The sequence below is a fragment of the Bemisia tabaci genome, chromosome 10 (genome assembly GCF_918797505.1).
Source record: "Bemisia tabaci chromosome 10, PGI_BMITA_v3".
NCBI lineage: Eukaryota > Metazoa > Arthropoda > Insecta > Hemiptera > Aleyrodidae > Bemisia > Bemisia tabaci.
Window position 1 is genome coordinate 14,269,094 of NC_092802.1, and position 27,081 is coordinate 14,296,174.

The 27,081-nt window shown below is 39.3% G+C and overlaps 1 protein-coding gene across 1 annotated transcript in view; it reads left to right on the forward strand.

Annotated features, from left to right (window-relative positions):
* LOC109037647 (dynein axonemal heavy chain 6) overlaps positions 1 to 27,081 on the forward strand; it is a 60,933-nt gene that overhangs the window by 19,187 nt on the left and 14,665 nt on the right. Inside the window, 10 exon segments of the mRNA XM_072305322.1 lie at positions 789 to 1,031; positions 4,847 to 5,029; positions 5,746 to 5,887; positions 10,875 to 11,093; positions 12,448 to 12,633; positions 13,469 to 13,606; positions 14,938 to 15,207; positions 16,494 to 16,920; positions 18,684 to 18,936; positions 25,222 to 25,414. Of these exon segments, the coding sequence (XP_072161423.1) occupies positions 789 to 1,031; positions 4,847 to 5,029; positions 5,746 to 5,887; positions 10,875 to 11,093; positions 12,448 to 12,633; positions 13,469 to 13,606; positions 14,938 to 15,207; positions 16,494 to 16,920; positions 18,684 to 18,936; positions 25,222 to 25,414 (2,254 nt within the window).

Genomic DNA, 27,081 nt, shown 5'->3' on the forward strand with positions numbered 1-27,081 from the left:
ACAGTTAATTCACAAAAAGGTCATTGAAGTTAGCACATCTATTCTTACTTGGACTTTTGAAGTGTTCATAAGTACTTGTCTTTCGGCAGAGGAAATCTTTTTCTTAAACCAACTTTTTCACCTACTATGCAGTTTTGTGTGTGTCTTGACTATTTTCATTTTTCCGAGTTGGTGTGTTTTCGTTCTTACTGATTCATTTGGAGTTGGACCGCATTTTGCATAAAGAAACCAAGCCAAATTCGCTATTCCCAAATTGAATTGGAAAATGTATTTTTTTTACAATAGAACATTCGTCCGGATTCCTTTAACAATTTTAGGAAAGAAATCTTTGACATTTGATAGTTTTGAGACACCCTCCTTATCTTCTTGTTGAATCAATATCCGAGATCTAATCGATCGGAAATCGCTTTGAAGTCACAGGGCATGTTTTTGAAGTAACAGAAATGCCATTTGATTCAAGATTTCATATCGCCTCAACGAAAATTCTTGTCAGGCATAGAAGCGGATCCAACAATTTGGCAACACCGGGTTTCCTCCATTTGAACCTATGTTAAATAATCGAATCTCGTCGGAGAACCTGGCCCCTCCAAGAATCGATACATTCCCATAGGTTTAAATGGAGCAAAACAACGTTGCCGATTTGCTGGGCCCGCCAATGTTGTCTGGGAATTTCCATTGACACAATAGAAAACTTTTCCCCGCGCGGCACGCGCCAGGATGTTTTGAGTCTGATATATATGGCGTTGAACATTAGTAATAATGTACTCCTCTAATTGCGTCTTTTGAAGGTTTACACTAAATGGCCGCGAAGTAAAGCTGCGGGCTTCCTGCTCCATTAGCGTGACAATGAACGTTTCGGTCCAAAATCGTTGCTACGCAATGTTGCCAGACTGTTTAAAACACTTACTCCGTCAGGTTTCCATCATTAAACCTGATCTAGGTGCGTTACTGGGTCTTCCACACACACTATATTTTTTCAAATCAATAAGTGGCCGGTATCAACCGGGATCAACGAAACTAGATACTACGCTGCCAGATTCCCTCTAATTTACCAAATTCTATGAATACTGAGCTATGTGCACACTGAAAAAAAATTCTCGGCGTTTTTACCAAGGTCCGTTGGTACCTTTATCAACTCACTTTTTTACCAATTATTGGTAATTTTACCAAGACAGGCTGGTAAGCATACCTGAAAACCGGTATTTTTACTGTTTTTTCAGGTAAGAATACCACTTTTATTGGTAATCAACTCCCGGTAACTTTGCCCTTTTATCTCGGTAATTGTACCACAGTAGATAAGAAATATTGGCGTTTTTACCAAGGTCCAGTAAAATTACCGAGAAACGAGAAAGTTCAATAATTTTACCGAGATTTCTTGGTAAAATTACCAATTCCGTAAATGGTAATTTTACCAAGAAAAAACTGGGATCAAATAGAACCCTGAATTCTTGGTAATTTTACCCTTTTCTTAGTAAATACACCGAGATTTTTTTTCAGTGCACGGATAAAATGGTTTGTTCTGGCACACATGCTGCCGTGCTGAGGAAAAACGCCGTCTGAACATTTGAGAGTTGCCAAATTTCCTTCCAAAAATTGTTTAATTTTGGGGAACGTTATGATTATTTTTCCATGAAATTTTCAGGCGCTTCAGGTGAAATCGCGAACAAAATCATCTGAAAAATTCGAAGGAAATATTCATGAGGCTGACATTCCGTCAACGAGTTTTCTGTTCGCGCCCCTGTTTTGTATGGTAGTTTACGTCCACACGTAAAATAAGCAACAGTGTCTCGGCCCAAGCGCTATATTTTAGTCCGTACGTAAAATTTATTGACAATATCAAAATGAGAAAATTGAGGAAATGAGGTGTTGTTACGGTCATTCATTTGTCGAATGAAATGTTGAAATGTACAATAAAATGTTTTTTCTTTTGATTCATCTTGAAATTGCCATTGGTGAATACTTGGTTTCATTTCCATCCTAAAAATTTTCAATATAAAATGAACCTTATATGAATTTTTTTTTTTCTTGGCATATATGAAACTTGGCATATATTTGTTCAACCTTTTTAAAGCGATGGCATCGATATCAATCCCGATGAGCCCCAGTTGTGTTGAAAGAAACTATACAAAAATGAATAAAAGAGGAAAATAAACCGAGAAACATGCAATCTTTGGTTTTAGCCCATTTGTACATATATCTTTGAGAGTCAAATTTGTCCAATTTTGAACATTTGGTTACGCGTATATACCACTCTGCAGCACAAAACACACATATATTTTCCTTAAATACATATTTTTCCCCATTAATTTCATGAGAATAATCCAGCAAGGTGTGCAAACATTTCAAAATCATGAGTTGAAAAATGCTGACTCCGCGAGTTTAAATATTAGAGCCTATAAAGCACAGCAGAGCAGCGGCAGCGTGCTGCCAGTGGGGAACGCGAACTGGTCCCTACAAACCTAAGGGGATACTTCACGCATTGCGCAATGCTTGAAGTATTCCCTTAGGTTTGTAGGCGACAATGCGCTGGCCAAGCTACGCTTGGCGCGCCGCAGCGTGGCACGGCGCTTCAAGCAACTATTTCACAACAGAGGTGTTGCACAGTATCATACGAAATTTAAGGCGCTCCAACGTATTGAGAATTACAGGTATCCTTTAAGATACCGGAGCTTTCCTCACAAAATAAATCAAGATACCACGGCACAAAAGGAGAGCGGTAGTCCAAAAACTCACTAAGTCCTAGCATCCATATTTAAGAACGTTTAGCATAATTTTTGAATTTCATTAGAGAAAAAAGTGACTCAATTTAGGCAGAAACATTCTTGAGTATGCCATTAAGAAGATTTTATTTTGAAACAAGAATGAAATAACTGAACGAAAGCGGGATTTTGCTTGATGTAAGTGGTGTGAATATTTACAAGTGGACCAATTAACTTAGGGTCTCAATTAGTAGGTGGACCAAAACTCCTCTGCCGGAAAAACACGCGGACATAAACTACAAGAAAAAACAGACTCATGGACAAAAACTTGTTGAAATGTCCTATAACCTTCAAGTGTACCAGGAAATACGTGTTTTATCAAAGGAAATTTGGCAACGCCTGAGGGTTCATACGGCGTTTCTTTTTAGCACGGCAGCATAGTGGAACGAATCTTTGGAAGAGGTCGGACATGAAATTTTTCACAAAAATTGTAAATATTACGTTTACCTCGTCACAATGGACCACTAGACAAGGTACGAATTTAAGCATTCTGATACATGTTTCTTAACCAGAATTTCACGTAGAACACGATTAGCGCAACGAAAATTACTGAAACCAACTCCTAAAGAAGATATTAACGTTTTTATTTCACATTGGTTACGAGGAATTTGAACTGCCCGCTCACAAGAAACTCAAAGCTCTACGTGAGTCAAATCGCGCACTACAACGGTTTCAGCAAGCTTCTCAATCGAGCAATGTTCATTTTCCACCATGTGTCGTTCAAACTAGAAGCAATTTGCTATAGCTGAGCCAAAGCGTCAAGATTGAGGTTGCCAGATTTTTATATCGCAAAAACTGTCATGATAACGTTTAGCGCGCGATGTGAATCACGTAGAGCATTGAGTTTTCATGAGCGGGTGGTTTGAATTCACGCATCAAGAATCATTAAATATCTTCGTAAGGAGTTAATTTCGGTAATTTTCGTTGTGCGCATCATGTTTTACGTAAAATTTTGGTTAAGAAACATGTATCAGAATGCTAAAATTCGTACCTTATCTAGTGGTCCATTTTAATTTTCACGGGTGAAATTTTTAGAAAATTTTACGAGAACACCAATGAAACTCTTTTAAAACATCAACATTTTAAATTAATGAAGATGTACGCTTTTAAAGTTTTTAAATCATGTCCGACCTCTACCATCGACTCGATCCACTGTGTGGCGGCACGAGACGTGAGTGTCAATAAATTATTCGTCGTTTCCTAAACGAAAGAACGTAGCTACATTTCAATGTTGCCAAATATCCCCTTGCGAAATGCATTTTTATCCGGAGAATTTTGGACATTCCAAACTGGAAATCTCACGGATTATTCTTCGAATCTAATGCAAAACTCAGACAAATTTTGACAAAAATTGCACGGGTCGTACATTCCAGTGAAAAAATAATTTTTGGAGTCAATTTGGCAACCTTGAAAAGGTGATACGTTTTCTCGTCTGGGAAACAAAGAATTAAAGGACATTTTACAATTAGGAATACTATTTCAGACCCATTGATAAAAGCACCCATCTTTTTAAGAAAACTGATGGCACACACGGTTCTCCTGAAATGCTCCAGAAGGAGTAGCTTCTCATTGCAGAATGGAGTCCCATTGGTGTTACTTTACCTTTTTACTCCCCCCCCCCCCCCCTGCCGGTTTTTAAGGACCACAATATACCCTGGCTCACCTCTCAGCTGTAAAGTTGCAATTATTAGGGAAGCAAAAGAGTTAAATGACACCGGCAATTGACTTATAAAGTTTCTAAAAGTTCTTGTGCTCACCCAAACCTCATCCGTCAAGGATTGACCTACCTGTCTTGTGTTTTTGACGCAAATTCGTAGCAATGTTCCGTGATGTTTTTTTGAGTATAAAAATATACTTACACGTTTTTTCGAGTATAATTTTCCTAGAAAATGCCTCACATATGTCAAGAAGGGAGCCTTCACAGCCAAGAAATGACGGTGATTTTAATGGTAATTGCAAGAATTTAGTTCACACTCCTTGAAAATCCATGATAAATCACCGGAGAAAAAAGAGGATGTTTCTTTCAAGGAGAAATGACTTAACGCACTTTCCTCAATAAAGGCACTTCGAACTGTATACACCAATTAACGTGCATTTTGTAACGTACCTTTAAAATTAACTTCATCTATTTGTTCAGAAACTATCTTGCGGGGTCTACTGCTATCTGAGGGATTCATCCATTGGCTCTCCCTTGCAGGAAAATTAAAAACAGTCATCAAAACCTGCCGTCAATACTTCACGAATGAGAACCATCAATACTTTGGTCTCAGGTAGGTACTTTCAATTGAAACTCATTTCGTGTCCAATATAGCGAAAAGGTGAACGAAAAGGTTTACACATGATCTACTGGTTGAGTGAAATTAATGGAGAGAGATTAGTGCGTTTTTCAATGGATTCGTGCTCTCTGGGATATTTGTTGCACACTGAAAAAATATATCGGTAGAATTTACCATTCCTTCACGCTGTATATCACACAGTGTTAATTCAGAGTCCATTCTGCCAGAAGAAAGGTAAACGTTACTATATACTGGTACATGTAACTATTCCTCTGGCAGAATCGACTTGAAGTTTGGGAGAATTTACCATTCCTTCACGCTGTGTGAAATACAGCGTGAAGGAATGTTAAATTCTACCACTCTTTTTTTTTCAGTGTTGAATCATGTTTTCCTCGAGAAGATAACTATTCGTGCTCCTCCGTATTTTTGCATATGCGGCGGAATTTAAGGCGAACTTCAAATGAACGAAAAGATTTACACATGATCTACCGGTTGAGTGAAATTCATGTAGTAAGAGTAGTGTGTTTTTCAATGGATTCGTGTGCTCTCTGGAATATTTGTTGCGTATGTAGTAAAACTGAAGGCAAACTTCAGGATAACAATACCTACAAAAATAATGATGTTTTATTTTTACTGCGGCTATAAATTACCCTCATGCTTCTTGAGTTAGGTACTGCAATCAGTAAATAACCGAAATCATACAATTGCAGATTGATCAGACGTATTTTGGATCGAGCTGTTATACTCAAGAATCAGTCTTTAAGCACAACTGAGGAGGATTCACTTCACATGTCTGTTGAACAGGTCGTTCGAGCACAGATTCATCACGAGACAGACTTAAGTATATTCAAAGTACGTATACATTTTCTAAAAATTGTTGAACTTTTAAGCATCCCATAGTGGTCAGCGCCTCTGACTCTCGGTCAATAAATTCCAGGGTCAAAATCTGATAACAGTCATAAGCTTTTACTGAACTGACCACGGAAAAAAAAGGGATAGGGGTTATGTCCGAATTGTTGGATGATATGGATATTCCCAATTAATTGTGGTATTACTCCAATTTATTATGATATTACCTCAATTAATTGTGATACTATCCCAATAAATTGGGTTACTAACCTAAATGTTGCGGTGCTACCCCAACTTAAGTTGCGATACTACCAAAATTAATTGGAAATGTTCATATCATCCAACAAATTGGGGTAGTGCCACAATTTTAGGGGAAAACTCCTGACACTTTTTTATCCGTGACTGGTGGATTTGTGAGGTCAAATTCACTTTCGACCTTAATCCCTGAAAATTTGAAGACATAGAGCATGGGCGTTCCTGTCCTTCTAATGTCTAAAAGTAATATACAGAAACCATTGGTGTTAATAGATCTCTAACGAAATATGAGAAAAAAAAATCGTAAAATTTCCTGAGTACCATCCGCTTCTCAAGGAATAGTGATTTCACCTTACCAATTTGCCTCATAATGTGAAATCTGCAATTTTCACTGAAAATTAAAACTTTGAAGAGATCAGATGTATATGAGGGATATAGTAAAAATTTGAGGTTTTTTTAAGGTTACTTTTCTACGTAAAATAATGATAAACACATTAGAAATGCCTAAAATCTACTCTAAAATTTAAAAATTTGTTTTTGCTCAGTGTGTAATTTCTCCTGTGCCCATCTGCGTGTTTGTCGATCGGTTCTTATCATTAAAAACTTTTGGAAGGAATATGAGAAAAGAAAAAGAGAGAGAAATCAATTATTTAACAAAGTTTTACGATAAATTATGTGAACACCAAGTTGAAAGGAACCCGTTTTCAAAACATTTCTGAGGACCGCTCATTGCCCGGTGAGGAGGAGCCATATCTTTTTAAGAAGCGGTAGTACATCATTCGCCTCACGGCAGCTCAAAACGTGGTTTGTTTGGACAGTTCCAACCAAACTTTTCAATTTGGCAGCTAGGATCCACCCAACCACGTCGCTGTAAATCTTTATCCACCTGACCATCGTCTTGATCTTCATTGGCAGCTCTCGCTGTGAGAAAACAGAACTCATTCAATTAAAAACCGCTAAAAACCATAGTCGGTAGGTGCTATAATAAAAATGAAATGTTCGAGCTTTTTATTCAGCTTATAAAGTCAATTATTGCCTGAATTGTTTTGGAAATTCTGTAAAAGCCTTAACTGAAACCTACAATTGATTAGACTACGAAATCATCACTAGGGCGTGCACCTCCTGACCGCTTTGCGGTCCAACCCCCCAAGCGTTACGAGTTGCCCTCTTGATTTTATATAATGGAGTAAGATTTGTTTCATTTCTTGCATTTTGTTTTACTATGGAGTGGTGGTAACTGCGCCCCATTAGGACTAGTTTGGTCCTGCATTTGAGCGAAATCAACCCAGCACGGAAAAAATTCAATTGCTGATTTAACAATTCAATTGCTAAAAAAAGTGGCTGCAATATTTCAAAGAGCAAACACAACAAAAAAATGCTACTTTAACCACTATTGTAAGCAAAAATAAAAACGGGGGTGGTTAAAGTAGCATTAAGTTGTTGTAAAATCTACACGAAAACATTGCAGTCACATTTTTTAGCAATTTAATTGTTAAATCAGCAATTAAATTTTTTCCGTGAGCAGTTTAAGAATGACAAGCTTTGAACTTTCATGGCGGGCGGGACCGAAGACATAAGGACGGAGCGCTCGAAGAACAAAATGAAGTCACCTCTCCTTTTGGTTAGAGCAGCAGAAAAACTAACTTTATCTGAGATTCCTGTAAGATTCCTCCTTGTTACCAAGCCGAAGTGGGTTTATTATAAAAGTTCAAAATCCCAACTTCATTTATCGGTTCGTTTTAGGCATTTAAAATGAGATTCGAAGAAGAAATATGGAAAAATGAAGAGGACAAGTTCAAATCAAATCGTTTCCCGCGCATAGTGCACATCGCCAGAATGGCTTCACTTCTTCCCCGTGCTCTTAGATACGAGCACTCCGTCTTCATGCCTTTGGGCGGGACAGAAGGCGGTCGCACAATGGGTTAGGAGAAGCAAAATTGTATCCGATAACCAAGAGATTGGTAGCGCAGCCGGCGCGGGGTGCGGTCGCCGGCTTGAGCGAGAAAGTCCCATGCGGTCCCCGCGTCACACCACGAGGCGCCACACACAAATTGGCCAAGGCAATTTTTTTATTATGAAGTTAGACATAAGGTATTAATAAATTCCCCACAAGGACAATCTTAAAAGGAGTTATCATTATGTTTTAAAGGTGAAACTCCTGAAATACCTTCTCCAAGTCTAAGCTTCTTTTGGATAGAGATTCCGTTTCCAATATGGGTGAGGGCATTGCATGAGTCACAGACTGTAAAAGAAAAGAAGAAAAAAGTTTCATCATCAATTGCACAATACTGCCGTGCTTAGTAAAAACGCAGTATAAGCATCCGAATGTTGCCAAATTTTTTATTTGAAAATATGTATTTTTGAAGAAAGTGATGAATATTTTTCCTAGAAATTTTCAGGCTTTCTAGATCAAATAATGAACTAAATCCTGTGGAAAATTGGAGGAGAAATGTTCACAAATTTTCCTGAAAATTCGTGTTTTGTAAAAGGAGATTTGGCAACGCCCGAGGGCTCATACGACGTTCTTCCTTAGTACGGCAGAATAGACGAAGGGATCTGCCCACGACGGAATATCACGGAGCGAAGAGCACGATGTTGACAGCAGGTCTCCTTGATGGGAATACATTTGGCTATCCAAATCCTCAAAACCAAAATCTGCTCAGAATGGATTTTGCCAAGTCCAGATTTCACTGTACCAGAATTTTTTCAAGCATCTCGCTTTTTCTGTTAAGTAGAAACACGGAGCAAATTAGGTGCATTCCAGAGAGAAAAGTCCATCTTCATAGGCAGATTTAAATAAAATCCTATCTTTTAAGGGATAAATTGGGCTTTAGGATTGGAATTCAGAGGCCAACTTAAGGATAATTTGCTGGTCCAAAGCTAGCATTAACCGAGAACGAAGCTATGAAAAAAACGTTTGTCACACTTTACATAACCCATTTATAATCACAACCATTGGAGCTGTAAGATGTAGCCACTAGCAGTAACCACTTCTAGATGTCATTAGATGCAATTTAAATCGATATTTGCGAAACTGGCCTTACGATTCTCCTAGAGCTGTTTACTGGTGATAAAATGAGTTTGACAGGCAGAAACTGACGGATATTTTCAACATTGTGTGCATTTTCTCTTACCTCACAAGAAAACCTGAATGGTTGACCAGATTTTATTTTTACAAGAAAACATGCATTTGGCAGAGAAGACATTGCGTAATTTTAGCGTACTGGAATGTACCTAGCCTCTCCCTGCTAAACTTGATTCAAAGAATACTTTCATTACATCACACTGGGGAAAAAAAGCACATTGGATCTAGAGTCCAGACTCTTAAAAACATCGACAAGAAAAAGTACTCTTGATTCAATCAGAATCTAGCTTAAATCAAGAACCAAGCCTCTTAATTTAAGCGGATTTCGTTTGGCTTCAAGCAAAAATCCGATTGAATCAAGAGTATTTTTTCTTGTCAATGTTTTCAAGAGTCTGGTACATCCAGACATCATCAGTCATGTACTTCCAGTACATTTCAGTTATTTTAATCAAAACTTACGCAAAATACCGCGAGTAGCACAATCCATTTCAAAAACATTTTTTATCCGACCACACACCGATTTTTAAACTAGTGTCACCTCGAGTTACTGCAATTTCTTGGTGGAAATCTGATGTTATATACTCAAGCATTCATGCTCATTTCCTCGTTTCCATATTAGTTTTCCATTCGTAATTTGTTGATACAGTTGAGTTTGATACGTTCGGGGATACGAAACACGTGCACGCGCAAAGATATAGGTTGATGCCGAGGTTAATTACAATCATGAATCACTGTCGTGGAAGTACCCCGCAGAAACTCAAAATGTATTCATGTACATATATACACATTTAAGACGCTGAATCAGCGCACCAGAGAGCTCTGCGACTCCCAATCGCCGATGACACAGACATTAGCTCCAAAAGATCAACATGCAAATGACACACCTTCTGAACTCTTTCTTCACCCCTGCCGCGAAAATTCCGCACCTCACTGTGGATCGAGTCAATCAGAGCGGTCGGGCATGAAATGTTGCTGTTTATTTTATTGCATTTTAAACTTTAAGGATTAATTCTAGAGAAAAATTTCACGAGGAAACCAATGGAGATGTTGCATGTGTGAGGGATTTGCAATTTGACCATTGATTCTTATGTAAAAGTTCGCAAGAAACAAGATGGTGCCACTGGTTTTCAGTTTTGGAGTCCCCAAATAAAGTGGCAACCCTGCTAATGTATTTGCTCCCTATCCTTGCATGGAGAGTTTGTTTTGATGTAGAGGTGGACTCTCAGGGTAGGGTTGGATATCCCCTCCATTTTGGCCTCTTTTTGAGAGCTTTTTATGAGCTTGGTAGATGATTTCAGAGATAACCAGTGGCACCATCGTATTATTCTCGCGAACTTTTACGTAAGAATCAATGGTCAAATCGCAAATCCCTCACACTCACACATGCAACATCTCCATTAAACCACTTTTAGAACCTCAAAGTTTTGTGTAAACGGAGTTGTGAGTTTTAAAAGGTCCCAAAGTCTGTCCGACCTCTCCCATTGACTCGATCCACCGTTTGCCGCGTGCCTTCTTATTAAAGCATGGCCTGAGTCGTAATAATTGCATTATATTTGTCAAGTCGGCTAACAGCTCAACTTTTGTTTTGGCATTATGAGTAGCCGAAAACCGAAAAATCTCAATAAAAATTACTAATTAATTTCGTTCCAGAGCATCATCGATGGAGTCTTCGCCACTAAAACGATCATCGCTGAGGACTTGGGAGCTTCGAAAAAACGAGACGCGATAAGAGAGGTGATGGCAACTTTGGACCTGGAGCCCGAGGAATACGTCGTCAGGAAAATTGTGGAGCTGTGTGACGTCATGGAGGCCCAGCCGGCGACGATAGTTTCCGGTTGTCCGGGAGCCGGTAAAACAACGATAATTAACGTAAGCTCGTTATCAGAGCAGCGGCTCGTCCTCAGACGTCATTTCGTTTCCCCTCGGACGTAAGAACGTATCTCGGTTTTAGAGTGAGTTCTATTATCCGTGTATTTTAATGGTTCCTAGGACTCAAGTAGAAATTGAGATACGCCATTGCGTCAAAAGAGTGACGACTTGATGCCTCCTACCAGTGGCGTGGCGTGATATGCGATATATCGATGGTTATACCATTTAAACCTATGGAAAAGGATCGGTAAACAGGGTGTTCGCAGCGAACACCTTAATAATCGATTCTTCACCGTAGGTTTAAATGGAATAACAATCGATGTATCGCAATTCACGCCACGCCATTGCTTCCTGCTACCTCGCCAACTTGACGCTTTATCCTGCCGTGCTAAGGAAAAACGCCAGATGAAAATTCTAGAGTTGCCAAATTTCCCCGAATAAAACATGTATTTTAGAGGAAAGTTATGCATATCTTTCCTTGAGATTTTCAGATGTTCTACATTAAAGCGTGAACAAAATTGACTGAAAGTTTTGAGGAAAAACATTCACGATTTTCTCAGTAAGTTTGGTTTATCTTGAAGGAAATATGGCAACGTCTGGGGGTTCATACGGCGTTCTTCCTTAGCACGACAGTATTAGTGTCGGTATTTTTTTCAGTCGGGGGACTTCTCGTTTTGGTTTAATTATATTCTTGGAGTGATAATCGATTTTCTAGAATTGAGGTTGATTCAAAAATCAGGTCGCTCGCTGGAAAAAAAAGTATCTTGGATCTAGAATCCAGACTCTTAAAGACAAGAGAAAATACTATTGATTCAGTCGGATTTTTGCTTGAATTGAGAGGCAAGCCTCTTATATTAAGCAGATTTCCTTTTGATTCAAGCAAAAATGCAATGAAATCAAGAGTATAATTTTTGTCGAATTATTTAACATTATGGATCCATGAGACTTATTTTCCAGAGAAACGAATCGATATTATGAAAGTTTGATCCAACGACGCTGATCATAAATCTGTTGTTTATGGTGGAGTTACTAATACTGAGTAAACGGTATGCTTGATACGTCATAAAATGCATCTTCCGTAACGGGTTGACGGTAAAAAATATTGTGAAAAAGTTCACTCAGTTGCTAAAAAAAGTTACTTAATCGCATTTTTCTCTCCACGCGCTGAAAACTTAGGAACCTTCATCAAAACCCACAAATCTTGATTCTTTATTTTAATTTTTGGAGGGGTATTCCGTCTGCAAACATCGAAAAACTTAAAAAAACCTGAGCTTTGGAACATTTTATTCTTGACGTATTATCGTGGGGGCAAAAGCACGGTTTTGATGAAAAATGTTTATTTTTTTCATTAAAGGTGCTGAAAGTGGCTTTAGATAGACTTAATGCAAACTCAGAAGAATCGGGTCTCATAGAAAAAGTAATAAAACGCACTTTCCACCCCACATCGATGAACAACGACGAGCTGTTCGGTCGATTTGACTCGAAGAAGACTGCATGGCAAGATGGTGTGTTCGGAAAACTTCTCAAAGACGCTGCGCAGGTAAGGTTACATAAGGGGAAGAATTGTGCTAAAAAAAATACTTTCGTGGCTCCAAAAAATTTTAGAAGGCATTTTCTGAAAAGGGCCAAGAATTCTAAGATTTATCCTGCTGTGCTGAGGAAGAAATTCGTACGAGCATTCAGTCGTCGCCGTATTTCCTCCAATAAATCGGTGAAAACGTAATATTTATTCCCATTTGTGACACTGTGAGAGCCTAAAGTACGGGGACCAATTAGAAATGTATTCACATTTTCTTTACTCTCAGTATAAAGGGACTCTACCTCCTGAGACCCAGATATTTCACAATTTTTACATGCGAAGCTTCAGTCCTAAGTCCAATAATTTAACTTATCGCATTTTTAGCTTTCATACCGTCAAAATGGCAAAAAAGTTTATTTTACCCTGCAGCATAAAATAGAACATTAGAATTCGCCTATAAGGCATTCAATGTTGTCAGTTCAGCGCTCTGGCGACTCAAATTAGAACTTGAAATGAAGATTTGATTTGCTGCCGGATCTCTGACACTACTGAAATAAACGACAAGACATCTTGACCAAGGCTTTCGGAGGTTCAATTAAGAGGCTTGGCTCTCGATTCAATAATTGAATCAAGAGTATACTTTTTCTCGCAAAATTGGTCAAAAATCAAGGAATTGTGAGGATCCAAAAGATTTTTTTTTTTTTTTTCAGTGCGAAATGTAGCCGGCGCCCAAGTTTTTGGGATTCCGTGCAGGGCTCTCCGAAGAAGTAAACTTCATATTAACAAAATTTTGATTTTTAATCAACAACCTATATTTTATGCATATAAACTGTGCATGGCTTTACAATGGTTTCAGAACCAATCGGCAAATTATTGGTGGGTCATATGCGATGGGCCAATTGACGGTAATTGGACGGAGAACCTGTTCACGCTGATGGACGATGGTGGTGTTCTACATCTCTCAAATAATGAGATGGTCAGGAGGGACTCCAAGGTAACGGTGATTTTGAGAGTTATAACTGTACTGCCGTGCTAAGGAAGAACACCGTATGAGCATTCAGACGTTGTCGCAGGGCCGAATTTAGGGGGTGGCCACATGGGCCGTGGCGCATGGCGGCAAACTTAGGGGGCGGCAAATTTTGCAATGTTTTAAATGTAGGTATAAAAAAATCGGATTCAGAAAAAAAATTTCAAGCGAGGAGAGGCGACAATATCCATCATTTCCTGATAGTATTGTAATTTCTAATTTTGTCGTCTTTCTGTGATACAGGGGACAGTACCTTTAATTATTCAAATTAAGAGAGAAACCAAATACGCAATTTGGCCTGGAACGGCGCGGCGCAGAGAGCAATGATGACGAGGATTTGAGATGAAAAGGAGATTCCCTCGGCGCAGCGGTCGGCGTGTAACACATATTAGCGGCTAGCGCCTACAGGACTGCATGAATACTTCACGCTTCACGCATTGTGTTAAACACAAAGCGGCCAGCAGCGGTTGGCGTTAAACGCATAGCGCCTACAAGACTGCATGAATACTTCACGCATTGCGCCAAACACAGTAAGGCCAGCACGGCGCGGCGGTGGAAGTTAAAATATTTAACCGTATATATGTTTGTTCTTTCATAATTTTTTCGTTCATTTCTTATGAATCGAAGGCCTTGTCCACACAGAAATAGGTTTACAGAACTTGACTATCGCGCCAAGTTCCATGAGCTTTTGCTAGTAGTGTTGACAGGGCTCTCGCAAAAAATGTGTCCAACACGAGTAAACGCGTCTTATGCACCCCACCCCTCTCCCTTCAGCACGTTCACTTGATGGTTTTTATTGATGTTTCAAAACGAATGAGAAGGGGGCGGCAAAATACAAGCGGCCCATGGACGGCGAGTGGGTAAATCCGGCCCTGCGTTGCCGTATTCCCTTCAATGAACAACGAATTCACTGGGAAAATTCTGAATATTTTTCCTACAATTTTTCAACAAATTCAATGTAATAAATGCGTGGTTTTCTTAGAGGAAATATATCGCTTTTGATACTGATATTGACACTGCACTCGAATGCTATATTTTTCCTCTGGAAAAACCACGCATTTATTACATTGAATTTGTTTGTCAAAATTGGTAAGTGTATTCTTCAGTCTCCTGACAACAGAATTGCGATCTCAAAATTTGAAAAAATGACAAGGATAGCTTAAATTATGGAACGAATCGATGCGATTTATCGCACGTCCCTCTGACACACAAAATGGCGTCCGTCGAATCACCTTAAGTTCAACAGAAGCTTGCATATAATTTATTTATTATGTATCTTCTTCGATATGTTTCACCAGGTTAGGATTCTTTTCGAAGTGGAGGATTTCTCAAATGCGTCCCCCGGGCTGGTCAGCCGCTGCTGTTCGGTGCACGTGATAAACCCGGAGCCGGCTTGGTCCCGTTGTGCGGGTAGCATACGCTCCTGGGCGTCGAGACTCCTCAAGAAACAGATTCTAATGAAGGCCGCTAACAAAGCTTTGCTGGTGGACCTGTTCGATAAATTCCTGCGGTCGGCCGTGGATTTCATCGCTCGGAATTGCGTCTCTGCGGTCGCCACGATTACCCAGGTTGGCAGTTTGAGCCCCGTGTGCGTACGTTCGAAAGCGTCGAAGTGCTGAGGAGTAACATCTTATGAGCATTACACCGTTGCCAAACCCCCAAACAATATTTATTTTTTAAGAGATGAAAAAAAAACACTGAGAAGTGGCCCGAACTGTATGTAACAAGGTGAAAAATGGTGCTGGGTCCACACCATTTCGCGGGGAAAACAAAACCAAGAAATTCCAAAAATTAAATCTCTCCCCCTCAGTTTCGTACTGGTACGCATTAGAGCTCAAAAAATTTAATTTTGACTCTAATTTTAATTTTTGGAATTTCTTGGCTTTGTTTTCCCCGTGAAATGGTGTGGACCCAGCATCATTTCTCCACCTTGTTTTGTAATAGACTTATGAATGCTTTTCCTTGAAATGTTCAGATACTTAAAATTAAAGTCTGAATTGACTTTTTCTGGATATTTGGAGGAAAAATATTGACCAGTTTCCCAAAAATTCATGTTCAATGCAACAAAATTTGGCAACGACCCACGTTGTAATGTTTTTTCTCATAGTGGCTGAACAGATGATTAAATGAATATAGATGAACTTACGGTTGAAATAATCCAGTTTTATTAATTGAAAAACATTTTATTTTATTGTTTTTTTTTTATTTTTTGTACTTAATTAATGTTAATTATAATTGCGTCTTTTGCTAGTTTTAATTTACGTTATTGCAATTTTTTCTTGGATTATTATTGGTTGAATTTAATTTGGACGTATTCCTATCAAATAGACCTATGTGGAGGTGAGAAATATGGGATGTGCTCGTTAGTTATCAGACCGTAAGAGTGAGTGAGAATAATAAAGCGCCAGTGACGTCAACGGAAATGGATGCCGTCGATGCTGCTGCTCATGCTCCTCGTAGTGCGCTTTAACTCATGAGCCCTGTCCACAACGCTTCCGTCCCATCTTCGCGGCTCATGAATCTCGCATTCAGTTGGCACATTGGTCTGTTTGATAGAATGTAAAATCCCGCTTTTCCAATTCTTCAAAAGGAATCACGCACACTTTTACATTGTTTCTTATGCAGCTTCGACAAGCACACCCCATATTTCTCACCTGCACATAGTTCTGTTTGATAGAAATACTTCCATTTTATGTTTGATCCGGCAGAATAATTGGGTATCCCAATTTGCCGGACAGATTAATTTTGTTTTTTATTTTATGTTTTATATTTTGAATAAATATTTAATCTTATTCATATCTATGTAAAACATATTTCATTCGCTTCGTCCAATAATACATCTATTTCCCTCCAGCCGCTCATCGACAAGATCAAAGGAGTCTGCGCCCTGATAGAGGCCCTCCTGGTGGACTTGAAATGTTGCAACGGGAAATCCTCCGTCAACGAAACGACCATCCGGCAAAGCTTCATCTTCAGCGCTCTTTGGGGACTTGGTGGGGAATTGGACTCGGCATCCAAGCAAAAGTTCGAGACTTTCGTCCGCGAGCAATTCCCCGAGTACTCGGACTCGTTCGCGAACATCAACAACTTGTGGACGAGTTTTCTGGACCTAAAGCAGCAGAGCTTCGTGGAGTGGAGCGGGTCCCTGCTAGAGGCAACGTTCGACAGGGCCGTTTCCTTGAGCCGCCAGTTCGTCCCCAGTGTTGATACCATGGCTCTCCATTACGTTGCCGAGAAGATGCTAGCCATGGATCGCCCTGTTCTCATCGTTGGACCGACGGGTAAATCAATTTGACATTCACACGCACGGACAAAACGGATCCAAATGCCAAAATACGAATGGAGATGTTGCATGTGTGAGGAATTTGCGATTTGACTATTGATTCTGATGTTAAAGTTCGCGAGAAACACGATGGCGCCACTGGTTTTCTCTGAAATCATCTTCCAAGCTCAAAAAAAGCTCTCAAAGTGAGGCCAAAATGGAGGGGATATCCCACCCTACCTTGATAGTCCACCTCAACAACAAAACAAATTCTCCATGCAAAGATAGGGCGCAAATACATTGACAGGGCTACCACTTTATTTGGGGACTCCAAAACTGAAAACACGGCAACCCTGCTAATATATTTGCTCCTTATCTTTGCATGGAGAGTTTGTCTTGATGTAGACGAGGACTCTCAGGATAGCGTGGGAAATCCCCTCCATTTTGGCCTCGACTTGAGAGCTTTTTCTGAGCTTGGGAGATGACTTCAGAGAAAACCAGTGGCACCATCGTGTTTCTCGCGAACTTTTACATAAGAATCAATGGTCAAATCGAAAAACCCTCACACATGCAACATCCCCATTGCTGTAGCTCTTGGCAAACTCTGAAATGCACTCCTTGGCTATAGGATATTTCGTCAACGATTTTTTGTCCACGCACCTGTTCTTTCTAGTAGTTTAAGTCCACGCGTTTTTTCGGGGCTTTTATTTCGCGACGAAGGTGTTGCACAGTATCATACGAGATTGAAGGCACCCCAAAGTATCATGATTGATGGCATCTTTTGAAAGCAAGAAGTTCCCTCGCAAATAATTAAATGGAGACGAAGACAAAATGTGAGCGGTAGTAAAAGAACTTACAAAGTCCTGGTATCTGTATTCAATAACGTATACCATGATTTTTTAACTTCATCAGAGGAAAAAGTGAGTTGATCGATCAGGAATACGCTCCAATTTACCGCCGAGAAGATTTCCTTATGAATCAATAAAAAAGGTAATGCTTGCGTAAAGGAATAATGCTTATATAAAAAGAAAAGCCACTTACTTCAAGCAAAAACCCGCTTTCATTCAGCTATTTTATTCTAGATTCAAAATAAAACTTCTTACGGCATACTCAAGAATGTTTCTGCCTATATCGTGTAGATTTTTTCTCTAATGAAATTCAAAATTTATGCTAAACTTATTCAATACGGGTGCTAGGACTTAGTGAGTTTTTGGACAACCGCTCTCTTTTTGTGCCGTAGTATCTTGATTTATTTTGCGAGGAAAACTCCGCACTCTTAAAGGGTACCTGTCATTTTTGATACGTTGAAGAGCTTTCAACTCTGTATGATACTGTGAAACACCTCTGTTGCGATCCAGTTGCTTGAAGCGCCGCAGCGCGGCGGGCGAGGATGACTGGCGCGACACGCGCACTAGCGCCTACAAACCTAACAGGGATACTTCACGCATTGCACAATGCGTGAAGTATCCCTGTTAGGTTTGTAGGCGCTAGTGCGCGTGTCACGCTGGCAGCAGTTGCGTGCTCATATTCTTGTTTCAATTTTTGAATTTTAGCTTTTGTTCCAGTTGAGAATGGTAGGTATGTAATTGGCCCGAAACGTCTTTGTTGTGTTTATTTACTCTGTTTTTAACCTTGTAAACCCATTTGCTTTGTATTTCTTATATTTTTTTGTCATGCATTTATATTGAAGATAATCAATCTTGCTATAATTTGCAAGACTCGCCACTGCCTCCGATAAGCCAGTAGTATGATTTGCAGGTTAATATTTAGAAATTCCTCTAGGTTGTGGCAAATCGAAGCTGTGCAACGCTCTGGTGAAAAGGTCGAAAAAAACAGAGTTGTGGACCACTCAAAATATTCACCTTTCAAGGTTCACTGGGGCAGCTGAGGTTCGTAGGAGTTTGAGGATGAAACTGGTCAAAAAAGCTGGCAATAGTTTGGGCGCTCCGAATAAGAAAAAAATGCTTTTCTTCATTGAAAATGTGACCACTCCAGCTCAAAATGGCAATGACAGCTCTTCGGTGGAAATACTACGGTTTGTGGACTATTCCTCTAATCTGCTGTGCTAAGGAAAAACGCCGTATGAACCTTCGTCAGTTGCCAAATTTCCTTTGATAAAATATGAATTTTCAGGAAAACTTGTAAATATTCTCCGTTTAATTATTCATATTTTTTTTTAATTAGATCAAAAATATCTGAAAGTTTCGAGAAGAAAATTCATAACTCTCCTCAAAAAAATTTATTGGAGGAAGTTGGGCAACTCTTGAATGTTTGTGCGGTGTATTTCTTTAGCACGGCACGTTAGTTCGAAAAACGTGGAGAGAGAGCTTTCCATGATATCTTACCATGGATTATCAGTTGAGCAAAATTATTTAAATTAATGAATTTTTTTTTTTTTTTTTTTTTTTTTATTTTTCAAAATATGATACAACCACCTTTTACAAAGTGTTAATTATCTTCTTTTTACAAATAAGGTAACTTAAAAATTGACTACGTCTAATTTTTGTTTTTAGCTTTGACTTCCATAACCCATACTCGCATGAAATCCAGACTACACTCATACTTCTTAACTGTTACATAGATTAAAAGAAAATAAAGAAATAAAAATAATAAAAATAAATGAGCATGATAAAGAACCTTAATTAAGTAAAAAGTGAGTTACAATTGCTTTCATGCGTTTTCCATGTCGGCAGTTGCAGCTCTAATAACTAGATTATGAGAGATCTACTTTGTTGTAATTACATGAGAAATGGTTATTTTTTTTTTTTTTTTTTTTTTTAAGTTAGACGCCAAAGGCCAAGTCGCGAGGCTTGATCCTCTTTAGCCTCCTTACCGGGTCGTCTATGGTGAGGTCCCTGGCTAGGGGATTTGAGTGAATTTCAAGTTTATTATAGTACTTGTAGGAAGCTGTTTTAATATAATCAGAGACAGACTCTATTCCGAGCTCCTCCCTAATTGATTCGTTAGTTGTGAAACTCTCCTCAAAAAAATTTATTGGAGGAAGTTGGGCAACTCTTGAATGTTTGTGCGGTGTATTTCTTTAGCACGGCACGTTAGTTCGAAAAACGTGGAGAGAGAGCTTTCCATGATATCTTACCATGGATTATCAGTTGAGCAAAATTATTTAAATTAATGAATATGAAAACTTTTCTTCGAAATATTTAAATAAGTTCTCTTAAATGTTCTTGCAGGGGTCCAAAATATACTCATTTTTTTGTAAAAACAATTACTAGGTTATCTGATCGACTCAAAAGCTAGCACGATTGTCATTTCAAACCCGTTTATTTTTTCTCATCTGAAACAAAGTATTGTAATAATTTGATGGAAATTCTGATTATATTACTACCAGAAATTTGAGTTTCCCGTCGAAAAATACCGCGTGATACCGAGTTTCAGCGAAATCGAACGAAGAGAAACCGAGATAGCATATTAGGCCACGTCCGCCATCTTGGATTTGAGAATTTTTAAAAATTGACTAATAATTCGAGTTTCCCGTCGAAAAATACCTCCTGACACCAAATTTCAGGAAAATCCATCGAACAGGAGCCGAGATAGCATTTTAAGCCATTTCGGATTTTCGAATTTTGAATTTCTTGAATTTTGACAGATTTTTATTAAAACCCGTGATCCCCAAAATCAAAGCTCAGATTTGGATTCCTCGTAATAAATCGATGCGATTTCATGTATTATACCCTGACACTGAATTTCAGGAGAATCCATCGAACAGGAGCCGAGATGGCATTTTAAGCCTCTTCAGTCAATTCGCATTTTTGAGGTTGAGAAATTTTACTTAAAACGCGTGATACCCAAAATCGAAGTTCAGATACGGATTCCTCGTAAAAAACCGATGCGATTCCATTTATCATACCCTGACACCAAATTTCAGAGAAATCCATCGAACAGGAGCCGAGATGGCATTTTAAGCCACGTCAGTCATTTAAGATTTTCGATTTTAGAAAATTTGACTTATAACGCGTGATACCCGAAATCAAAGTTCAGATTCGGATTCCTCGTTAAAAATTAATACAATTCCATGTGTCATACCCGAGCATAGCGTGAAGGAAAGAGACGTAACGTAGACATACTGATTCGACCATTTGAATCGAACGGTGCAACATGGATAGTGCTCAGTGGGTCAGCGAAGGAGGAAGAGTAAGAATTTATCTTCAGGAATTCCTCGGGACGATACCAAACGCTTAGCGCCGGCTCCTCACCGTTCGGTTGCATCTCGGGCGACCGGCGCGGCGAGGAGCAAGAGTAAAATTAATGTATCCTCCACGCCTGCGGTGACCGCTTTCTCTTGATATTTATTCATAGTTTTGACCACATGATTGAACTGTGTTTAAGTTAGTATTTGAATGAGCGATCCGGCAGTTTTTCTAGGATGATTCAAATACGTAAGCGGGTAGAAATAAAAGTTTTCTTTCAAATCAGGGATTGAATACAGAAAATCCAGATAAAAGGGCTTTAAAGCTGAAACGAAACGAAAACACCGGCAGTCCTGCAAAAAAAAAAGGCTGCGTCCTGGCGTTGTTTTGGCAAAATTATTCGCTCATTCCCAGCAAGAGAAAAAGCTGAAAAAAAAATTAAAAACAAGGAGATGAGCGCAGAACTGTTGAATTAGGTCGTAAGGTCAATCTTTCCATCGTTCTGGTGCGTCTGACTCTCAGCGGCACGACAATCCCAGTCACGAAACTGGCAGTTTAAAAAACACCTTCAAGTGCGGCGTGATACCTGCCGCATTCCGGAGAGTACGTTTAGTTGTATCACTGCGCCTTACAATGGTGACCGGCGGAAGAGTAAAATTAATGTAGCCTCCACACCAACGGGACCGCTTTCCCTTGATATTTTTACATAGTTTTGACCACAAAATTAAACTGTGTTTTAGTTAGGATTTGAATGAGCGATCCGGCAGTTTTTATAGGATGATTACAATAAATTAGCGGGTAGAAATAAGAGGTTTCTGGGATTTCAAATCAAGGATTGAATACAGAAGATCCAGATAAAAGGGCTTTAAAGCTGACACGAGGGCAGAACTGTTGAATATGGTCGTAAGGTCAATCTTTCCATCGTTCTGGTGCATCTGACTCTCAGCGGCACGACAATACCGGTCACGAAACTGGCAGTTTAAAAAACGCCTTCAAGTGCGGCGTGATACCTCCCGCATTCCGGAGAGTACGTTTAGTTGTATCATTGCCCTTACAAATGTGACCGGCGGAAGAGTAAATGATTGTACCCTCCACGCCTGCGGTGACCGCTTTCTCTTGATATTTATTCATAGTTTTGACCACATGATTGAACTGTGTTTAAGTTAGTATTTGAATGAGCGATCCGGCAGTTTTTACAGGATGATTAAAATAAATAAGCGGGTAGAAACAAGATATCTTTCAAATCAGGGATTGAATACAGAAAATCCAGATAAAAGGGCATTAAAGCTGACACGAAACGAAAACACCGGCAGGACGTTTTGGCAAAATTACTCGCTCATTCCAAGCAAGAGAAAAAGCTGAAAACAAAAATTCAAAACAAGGAGATGAGCGCAGAACTGTTGCATTAGGTCGAAAGGTCAATCTTTCCATCGTTCTGGTGCATCTGACTCTCAGCGGCACGACAATACCGGTCACGAAACTGGCAGTTTAAAAAACGCCTTCAAGTGCGGCGTGATACCTCCCGCATTCCGGAGAGTACGTATAGTTGTATCATTGCGCCTTACAAATGTGACCGGCGGAAGAGTAAAATGATTATAGCCTCCACGCCTGCGGTGACCGCTTTCCCTTGATATTTTTACATAATTTTGACCGCATAATTGAACTTTGTTTAAGTTAGGATTTGAATGAGCGATCTGGCAGTTTTTACAGGATGATTAAAATAAATAAGCGGGTAGAAATAAGGTATCTTTCAAATCAGGGATTGAATACAGAAAATCCAGATAAAAGGGCTTAAAAGCTGAATTAGGTCGTATGGTCAATATCTCCATCGTTCAGGTGCTTCTGACTCTCAGCGGCACGACAATCCCGGTCACGAAACTGGCAGTTTAAAAAACGCCTTCAAGTGCGGCGCGATACCTTCCCGCATTCCGGAGAGTACGTATAGTTGTATCATTGCGCCTTACAAATGTGACCGGCGCACAGTGCGGCACCCGTATGGTCGATGCGGACAAAAATCGGCAAAAGACACTTGACTGTAAATAATGAAGATAATAGCGCTGACATAGGAAAACCCTTTGGCACTATGAAAGTAAAACACTCGAGGAATAAGAAAATGTTATACCTCAGGTTTTTTTGCGTATTTTTCAAGAAAAGTTCATTCGAAGTTGGCAACCTCGAATAAGCCCTGTGTGAACAATCTAAAAGCAACGTGAAACACCCAAACTTCAAATATCTCTGATAGTCGCAGAAAGTCGCAAGATCTTTTTCGTAAAATTGATGTTGGATATCTGAGGATTAAGAAAATGTTAACCACCTAGAGCATTTCGCGTTTCAAGCGAGAAATCTCCATTTGAAGTTGACGTCTTTTTCCCGTGTATTTCTTACGGACCAGTGATTCCCGACCTATTTCCTGTCCACTTTCTACCCACATCTGAGGTAGTTTTGAGCGGAAAATTTGAAAATGAACCATCATAGTGAGTCAGAAATATCTTCAAGATGACAAATTCCGAAAAAAAATTTCAGATATCGAGTTGTGAATTTTGGGCGCTTCTGGGTACCAGATGCGCCCTTTCCAGCCGTTCGACTCCCCGGTGTAACATGTACTATACTACATACCGTTTTGCCTTATGGGTAATGACGCCATTCTGGTACACCCGGGAAAATTTGATTTTTTTCTGCATCTGGTATTCGTAAAAGTTTTCGTGAAATGTTTTGCTTTTAAGCATAACAATCTCGCACGGACGTATTACCTGGTTAAACTATTTTGGGGCTTCGTTATGCTTAAATGCCTCATATTCGAGGTTGTAGTTTCAGATTGATTCGAAAAAATCACGAACAGTCACGTGATCTCTTCATTTTAGTGACGTATTACTGTGCTATTTTGTGATTGGTTCATTTTCTCGGCGCAGCATCGTCAAGCGTCAGCTGTTTGCGGCTCTGGGTTGAAGGTTTAAGGTTATGTCAGAGAGAATAGAAAGTTAGAGGCCCGACTCGAAGCTAGGTAATTGAAACAGAAGCGCTCGCAGCGCGCTCGCTGGCAACGTACGCAACTACTATTTTCTATTGTTTTCCAGAGACTAGCGGCGGGTATGTTGCTGCTGGACCACCTTCACGTAGGCAATTTGTTATACATCGTCCGTCCGCAATACTATCGCTTGGCCGTATGAAAACGTTCCTCGCATGCGCAGTGTTAAAGAAGCGCCCTCCAACACTTTGGCGTTGGAACTGCTTGTTTTATTTTTGTCCACAGAGGGCCGCACTCTGCGGGGCGGCGTCGTAGTTCAAAGGGGGAGTATGACAGAATCTAGAGTACCTGTATAGCGAGAGTATGGACAGATCGCTTCATGGAGGACTTAGGGCCCAAAAGTGCAGCCACCCTTCTAACCAACCTCTAACGCACAAAATTTCACTGCCAGTCTGCAGATTCCAATTCTAACCAAGATGGCCAAGAATGTACAGAAATGAGCGTTCTTCCGCAAAATTGAGTAAATTTATGCAAAAACTGAGTCAAACACGTGCTTAATAAACGACGGTTCGTAACATTAGTATTAGTAAATCGTTCTGGCTAATTGAAATTCATAGGTTGGCTGCATTTCTGGGCCCTAACTTTATTCGCAGAAGCATCGGTGAAGGCCTGATGGATTTTCGGAGTTTCACTTCTGTCCATACTCTCGCTATACAGGCACTCTAACAGAATCTATACGCGTCGTTAAACCTTTTTCCTTCACGCTATTTTAACATATGATACATGAATTTTCATGAATTTTTCACGAGAAATCCGAATCTGAGCTTAGATTTTGGATATTAAGCGTTTTAATCGATTTAAAATCTTAAGAGAATTTACAGAATTGTCCTTGAAAATTGATCACACATTAGTGTTTTTTTACGTCATTAAACCTCTTTCCTTTGCGCTATTCTAACATATGATACATAAAATCTCATCAATTTTTCACGAGAAATCCGAATCCGAGCTTAGATTTTGGATATTACGCGTATTAATCTATTTAAAATCGTAAGAGAATTTACAGAATTGTCCTTGAAAATTGATCACACATTAGTGATTTTTGACCCCGTTTTTCTTCTACGTTCACGTAATGAAATTAGATCAACAGTTGACTCATCGATTTTTTCGTAACAAATTTGATTTTCCTTCTCTTCCTTTTTTCTATTAGACAATTACTAGACACAGCGGAACTTTACGCTCCAACCAAAAAAATCCACCAAAAAATTGTAAATTTTACTTTATTGGCGACCCACACTTACAAAAATAGTTTTCGGAGATGCAATAATGGACGTCTTTTGCGTCATTTCTCAATTTTGGGGATGCCAGCTCTCGCAGAAGATACAATGAAAGCTATATATAAGGTAAGATTATATTTCCATGCCCTTGTTTCGAAGAATATCAAACAATCGGAAAGTTTACCTCCAGGTTATGTTCCAATTTATCCCTCGGGGCGGTTTTAAAATTTTGAGCAGAGCACTGCCTTGCTAAGGAGAAATCGACGGTGAAACTACCAAACCACGTATCTCGTTTGCGGTGTTTAAAAATCTACGCTCGCATTTTATTTTTTTGAAGTCGACCAAATCAATATCATTTCTTGAAATTTTCACAGAATTTTCTCCGCACAAAGAGGAAAAATCACAGAAATTTTCAAGACTAGACGTTAAGTAGTTTTTCATTTAAAAAATAAAGTATGACGGGAAGTCTGCGACGTCGCAAACCGAGATACGTGGTTTGGTAGTTTCACCGTCGAAATGCGATATGAGCCATCAGACGTTACCAAATTCCCTTTGTCAAGAAATGAATTTTCAGAAAAAATGTGAATATTTTTCCTCCAATTTTTCAGAGGAATTTATTCGCAATTAGATCTAAATTACCTGGAAATTTCGAGAGAAAATACTCAAAATTCTCCTAAAAATAAATATTATATTGGAGGAAATTCGGTGACTCTCGAATGTACATACGGCGTTCTTCCTTAGCACAGTAAAGTAGAGGACAGGAGGGAAGCGCCTTGAAATTTGTAGATATTTTAGTTTCAATTGCGAACAAAATTTTCGACAAATTGGGAAGAAACTATTCGTACGTTTTCCTAGAAATCCTCATTTCATTAGATGAATATTAAGGACCCTGCAAGGCTCATACGACGTTTTTCCACAGCACAGTAGTGTGGGCTTAGGAGCAAGATCCAAGAGGGATCTTCAGGCGTAACGCCTTTTTGCACAATCGAGAAAACAACTATCGTTAAAATTTGCACATCAGTAGTGTTCCCAATGAACTCTTGATTAATTGCAGTCATACCCATTCATTGTAGTGTTTTTATCACTACTTTTGCGGGAAGAAAATTATCACTTATTGTTAAAAATATCGTCATTTTTTTATGGCTGCTGTTCTAAAGCTGACACCATTAACATAATAATGGACCACTAGACAAGGTACAAATTTCAGCACTCTGATACATGTGTCTTCACCAAAATTTCACGTAAACCACGGTGCGCACAACGAAAATCGCCGGAATCAACTCCTCCCGAAGATATTTAATGATTCTTGGTGCGTGAATTGAAACCACTCGCTCATGAAAACTCAATGCTCTACGTGATTCACATCGCGCGCTAAACGTTATCATGGACGTCTCTGCGATAAAAAGATCTGGCACCCTCAATCTTGATAGTTGTGTGTATGAAAAATAAAGCTAGATATTTTTCCAAAAAAAAACATTTGTAGCACCGTGTCAAATTTAATGATCCCCAAAGCACATTAATTATTTCTTTTATCTTTTGGTTTTTTCCCCTTTTACATTCATTTTTGTATAGTTTCTTTCAACACAACTCTTATTTTAAGCGTGGACGTAAACTACTGGACAAAACAGGCACGCGGACAAAAAATCGTTGACGGATTGTCCTGAAACCCACTAGGGCATTTTTGGCAAACCGGATATAATAGCACTGCAATAAATATTGAATTTGAAGTCGCATCCAAGTTGATGGGAAAAAAATTGGCAAAAATTAAATTGTGAAGTCTATATTCAATGGGT